Here is a 6,048-nt window from a genome sequence, read left to right on the forward strand (position 1 = left end):
TAATCCCCCCTAATCCCCCCTATACCTATGGTGATCCCTCAATATGCCCTCTCCTCCTCTCTTCTCTCTCCTCCCATCTTTTCCCCTTTGTCCTCCCAGTCTTCTCTCCTTTCCTCCCCCACCTCCTCTCCCTCTCTCTGATACCCACTAAGTCCACTGCGGCCTGCCTGCTCACATTCTGACTGCTTTGTTGGCTTGACCTTGAGCAGATCTTGTACAGCCAGTCATAATTGCCATACAGGGGTACAACAGCCAAGACAGCATCCCATCACACTCCTCCCCACCATCCCACTGCACCTTTTCCCACCCTCCCACCCCACTCCTTCTCCCTACCATACCTCTCCACACCTCCCACCGCACCCCTCCCCACCCACCCACTGCACTTCTCCTCACTTCTCCTCTGGCACTCTTGCAGTCCCTCTTCCCAGGCCCTGCATTTTAGGAAGCCTCTCTCAACACTTCGCAAACATTATTTACAGTGGTATTTCAATTGTATTTTAATAAATAAAGACTGCATGAAGATCTGCAAATAGAACAGTCCCACTGGTCAGCCTTACAGACCAGATTATGGTAACACACACCTTTAAGCCAAGTCGATACACTAGTTGTCATAGAAATCGTGAGGACTATGCCTTTAATCCCAGTGGTGTGTGCCTTTATTCCCAGCCCTAGAGAGGAATATAAAAAATATAAAATGGGGAAGTTGGGAGATAGCTCTAGTCTCAGTCTCATTCTGAGATTCCTGGAGGCAGGATCACCATTTCAGACTGAGGGCAAGGTAAGAGCTAGTGTCTGGCTGTGTTGCTTTCTAGATCTTCAGGATGAACCACAATTTCTGACCCTGAGTGTTTATTAATTGTGCTTCATCCATTTAAAATAGGAAACGCCAACACTGAAAAAGCTCCTGATATGTAGTAGGTGCTGAGTCCTCCAACACTGAAAAAGCCCATAACACATAGTAGGTGTTCAGTCCTCCAACACTAACACAGCACCTGTCACATAGTAGGTGCTCAGTTCTACAACACTGACACAGCCCCTGACACATAGTAGGTGCTCAGTAAAGCTTGACCAGACTGTTGTTTGTCTCAGGAGAATAGGAAGAGGGCAGAAACACATGTACAAGCATCAAAGGCAGTGGCTTCCTAAGAAAGGCTGAGAGTTTCCAGAGTCCACCCAAACTAGAGAGACTGGCAGCTTCTCTCAGGAACTGTACACCCTACAAATCATTGCCCTCTGCTCTAGACAGCCGAGAAGGCTGTGGCTGGGGACTAAGGCCTGGAGGCCAGAGTCTGGCAGTAGCTGATGGGCTACTACAGCTGGTCCGTCGGCTACAGATGCCGCTCTGAACCTGCACTCTACGTAACGATCTATGTTCCCCTCCACCCACAATTCAATGTCTGCTACCATTTCCCCAAGTGACTTAGATACCACACTGGCAATATCAATTCTTGGTTTACAATCTTTGCAAAATGACTCTGTGCCGTAGCTCACCGTGCTCTCCCCTCTCAGCATTTGCCCTCTAGGATTACCCTAGATCCAAGCATGCTCCCACTTTTGGCCACCAATGCTTAATGGTCTCCCTAATAGTCCTAACCATCACACTGTTAGGAGGAGAAGCCAAGCTATCCACACGAACATATCCCATTTCCTCCATGGACCTTGGATCTCTCCCAAGAGCCTACTGACCTAAGGTACCCTGCAGATAGTCATAATACCCAAATACCCACTTTCTGAGAGTTAGCAACCACTGGAAGAAAGGAACAGCATGGAGTCAGACTATGGATGGCCTCTGACTCACACCACTGGTTTAAGGGTGTCGTCCCATGCCTGGGTTTTTCTGTAATATGAAGGCAATGTGATACAGTCTGAGACACACTCAATTCTAACCTTCTGGAATAGTCTTTGCCTTCTCTGAGGATGCCCTGCTTACAATGGGATCCATGGACCAATCACCCATTCATATCTGCTATCCTCCTGTGCCCAAGATCAGATGGCTCGGCAGCCCCTCAGTGAATGGAGATGAACACGCTGCCTGATGTAGGTAGAGGCTCCTCTTAGCCCGACCAGTTTCAGCCTTCTTCAGCACTCTATCTTCACATGAGTGGTAGCCTTCATCCTCAGACTCCCTGATGCTCTGTTACCACCTCTCATGTCCACCTTATTTTCCACCTCAGGGACAGTCGTTTCTGTCACTGTCCGGGCATCAACAGGCTAAGTCTTCTTGAGGAAACAATGAGACTGTATTCCAGGGTCTCTGTCCTGACAAACAGCAGACAAGGAGGATGTTGCCTGAATTGAAATGCCATGGAAAATGAAGTCCATGCAGACCAAGAGGCCAAGACCCAAACCCTTGATGTGTGACCACGAGGCTGTATCAACCCTGAATGGTCCTGAGAAAGACCAGCTTCTAAGCTGTCGGTGAACACAGAACACGCGACCAGGGAGTTAGGTGACAAGGCTGAGGACAGAAAGAACAGCAGAGACAGGTAAGAAGAGGAACAGTGAGGTAGGAGAAGCTTGTACTTTGTGAAATGACCAAAAAGGACCCCAGGATTCTGCTCTGCCCCTTCCAACTTTTAACCTGGAAACACCGAGGAGGTTGGCTCCTTATCTGATTATGTTTTGTCTCTGAGAGGAGCCTGTTGCACTGTGAGGACTGGGGCAAGCAGGTGAGTCCGGGTAATGGAGCCAAAGGTGAACAAGACTGGATCCATCGTCCAGTTTTCCTCATTTTCTCTACTTTGATTCTGACTTTACCCCCAGCCTTGGTAGGCTGGATCTTTTACACAGGTCCCTACAGGATAGGAACATGAGACATTTCCTAGGGACTGGCTAAAAAATGGCTGTATGCTTAGGTGGGCTACACACTCTGTCGGTAGGATATACACATCACTAGGTATCAATCCTTATTTGTGTACTAGAACATTCTTTATCTGGGTTTCCCAAACTTGGTTTTTTTTTTTTTTTTTTTCTGCCTCGCTAGCAAGTGTGAACACTGCATCCTTCCTCTGGGTTCTCTCTCTCACACACACCCATCTCAGTCACTCAGTCACCCTCTTTGGTGTACCACTTCCCCTTCCAGCATGCACCCCACTTCTCTGCTCCAGCTCCCTCCTTTCTCTTCCGTGATGTCACTGCTGGGAGAAGACAAACAGGGAGTAACTCTTCACTTTTGGCCAACTTCAGTTTCCTTATTGATGCCATGACAGCATCTTTATTTAGGAAATTCCATTTTCCTCCCTACACCCCCAACCTCTGTCCCAAGCCCCAGAGTCCCTATAAAGAGGGGTTCCCAACTCAGACCAGCACAACACTCAGCCAGCTTCTGAAGCTTCTGGGCTCTGCAGTCTCAGCTCTGTCCAGACCCCTCCTGCAGCAACACCATGAAGCTCTGCGCATATACCCTCTCTCTCCTCCTGTTTGCAGCTGCCTTCTGCACTCCAGCGCTCTCAGCACCAAGTAAGTTGATTTTCCCATTGCTGTTTTGAGAACCAGCAGGTTCAGTTTTCCAGCTGGGGCCAGCCCAACAGCGGGGTTTGGGCAGGGGGCAAAAGTGAGCTGAGAGGATTCCAGAGTCAGCCATTAAACGTAGAGACTAGCAAACATTACTACTTAAGCTTCTGTTTCCTTAAGATTTAACAGTTGAGCCAGGTGGTGGTTATAGATGTCTTTAATCCCAGCACTGGGGGGAGGGGGCAGAGGCGGGTGAATCTCTGTGAGTTCGAGGTCAGCTGGGTCTACTAGAGCTAGTTCAAGGACAGGCTCCAAAGCTACAGAGAAACCCTGTCTGGGAAAAAAAAATTAAAAAAAAGAAAGAAAGAACGAAAGGAAGGAAGGAAGGAAGGAAGGAAGGAAGGAAGAAAGAAAGAAAGAAAGAAAGAAAGAAAGAAAGAAAGAAAGAAAGAAAAAGAATTAACAGCCAATGAGGGAAAATGGTGGGCTGGAAGCCGGGTTTTGAATTGACTTTCTCTCTCATTTAAGCTTGTCTGTCTCTTTGCCTTGATTTCCTCACCTGTAACATGAAGGAAAGGGGAGATGTTCTGATTCTCACTCCAGTTTCAATCTTCTAGATTTTTTTTCTCTCCTTCCAGGAAGGTCTTTTAAGAGTAAAAGTCCCACTCTGGGTGGATGGCCATGCATTCAGGGCACCATGTTTCCAGCACTAGTGATAGGGATGCTCAGTGAAGATTAGAATGGACAGCACCAGGCACAAGTTTGACCTTACCCTTGCTTTTTCTTCCAGTGGGCTCTGACCCTCCCACTTCCTGCTGCTTTTCTTACACCTCTTCGAAGCTCCCTCGCAAATTTGTGATAGACTACTATGAGACCAGCAGCCTCTGCTCCAAACCAGCTGTGGTGTAAGTATACACTGGGGTGAAGGCAAGACTCAAAAAGGGTCAGATGCAGGTAAAAGGACTATCGACCAGAAGGGATTCAGTTCTAAGGGTTGAAGCTGTGCCAGAGGACAGCGAGGTCGTGAGGTCACTTTTTGAGTTCTGAAAATTGCTGGACGGTCATTAAAATGGGGAAGGGGACACTTTTGAGGAGGATGATAATATGCAGAGGCTATGAAACCAGAAGCAAATAAAAAATGATGCATACTATATGTAGAAAGGTAATTTCAAGGAGCAATGAAAAATTGGACGACCTAGTCATATTGATCCTAAAACTCATCGTTTCCTGATATAGGGAACCCCTGGGATCACAGCTGCACACCCAGGGCTCAGAGTTACAGGAAGTCTAGACGGGTCATGGTTATTCAGGAGGGATCCCATCTANGACCTACTCATATTGATCATAAAACCCATCATTTCCTAATAAAGAGAACCCATGGAATCACAGCTGCACACCCAGGGCTCAGAGTTACAGGAAGTCTAGACGGGTCAAGGGTATCCAGAAGGGATCCCATCTACTGTGGTTGCCCGTAGAAGCAATGCTCAAACAGAATGAGTTTCCTATCACAGGCAAAGAACAGTGGTAGATGTCCTCTAAGGTCCCATGGGATTCTCATCAGTCCTCTTCTTCTTCTCCAGATTCCTGACCAGAAAAGGCAAACAAGTCTGTGCTGACCCCAGCCTGCCCTGGGTCAATGAGTACGTGAATGACTTGGAGATGAACTGAGCTGCAGGAGGAGCCTCGTCAGGGAGGGTCTCCTGAGCCCCGACACTCTCCGTGGAGAAGTCCCTTGCTCCTTCCATTAAGAATTCCTGTCCCAATTCTTAATTTAAATCTTCACAGAGACTGTTATTTTAGTTGATGTTATTTCTTCTATTTATATTTAGTTGAAGCACATGCGTCTCCCATGGAGATGGTCCACCTATTCTGTTTCTCTGCTATTGTGGATATGATCGTGTGATTGATTTCATACATTTTCATAATAAATCTTTTTTTAAAATATCGATTGTAATTTTGCATTGATTTTCATTTGGATTGAAACTGCCTGGTGCTATTAGGGATAAAGTCCAGTTTGCAAAAGCAGTGAGAATGAGTAAATACTGAGACCTTAACGTGTCCCCTTGGCTGCATGGACTCAATGCACTCTCTCAATGCTTCTATGAGCGTGTTAACACCTGTATGAGGGTGGAGATTGGTGCCTACAGTTTTACAAATTAAGAAACAGAAGCACAGAGACAAGATTTTTTTTGTAGATTTGCTTGGGAAGCATTGTGAAAGAATGATCCAGAAGGACAATTTTGGTCCTAAGGGTTATTTGATGGCGTTCCCTGGCCGGGGTGGGGGGGGGAGGCTGTGAATGAGACAACACAATACAGAGCAAGGGGATGAGGTTTAGTCAGAAAGGGGACTTCATTGCTTTGTTATCTCTGTGACATTAGAAAAGTGACTTTACTAGAGCTCAAATTTTCTGACTTGAAAAATTGGGTAATAATGCTTACTGTATTGAAATGTATAAAAGCACCAGAAGTTTTATCTTCCTTTCTGAACCCCACTATGTGCACTTGTGGAAAACAAGGATTTCTGATGATCATATTAGCCCATGGGTCAGTAATCTACACCACAAACCCAAGTGTCTGGTTTGGCTGAAAAATG

At 46.6% G+C, this 6,048-nt stretch overlaps 1 protein-coding gene across 1 annotated transcript; it reads left to right on the plus strand.

Moving 5' to 3' along the window:
* The first annotated feature begins 3,082 nt into the window (after positions 1–3,082).
* On the plus strand, positions 3,083–5,334 carry LOC126495784 (C-C motif chemokine 4). The gene is made up of 3 exons (XM_050133383.1): positions 3,083–3,459; positions 4,244–4,358; positions 5,034–5,334. The coding sequence occupies exons 1-3, from the start codon at positions 3,384–3,386 to the stop codon at positions 5,119–5,121; spliced, it is 279 nt and encodes a 92-aa protein (XP_049989340.1). The 5' UTR covers positions 3,083–3,383; the 3' UTR covers positions 5,122–5,334.
* The last annotated feature ends 714 nt before the right edge of the window (positions 5,335–6,048 follow it).

The sequence above is a fragment of the Alexandromys fortis genome, unplaced genomic scaffold, assembly GCF_014885135.2.
Source record: "Alexandromys fortis isolate MF-2015 unplaced genomic scaffold, M_Fortis_MF-2015_v1.1 scaffold_627, whole genome shotgun sequence".
NCBI lineage: Eukaryota > Metazoa > Chordata > Mammalia > Rodentia > Cricetidae > Alexandromys > Alexandromys fortis.

What these genes read in the sequence shown, in the direction of transcription:
- LOC126495784 (XM_050133383.1), top strand. Translation starts at nt 3,384, where the DNA reads ATGAAGCTCTGCGCATATACCCTCTCTCTCCTCCTGTTTGCAGCTGCC. An exon ending in TCCAGCGCTCTCAGCACCAA is followed by an intron (nt 3,460 to 4,243) that starts GTAAGTTGATTT and finishes TTTTTCTTCCAG; the next exon opens with TGGGCTCTGACCCTCCCACT. An exon ending in TGCTCCAAACCAGCTGTGGT is followed by an intron (nt 4,359 to 5,033) that starts GTAAGTATACAC and finishes CTTCTTCTCCAG; the next exon opens with ATTCCTGACCAGAAAAGGCA.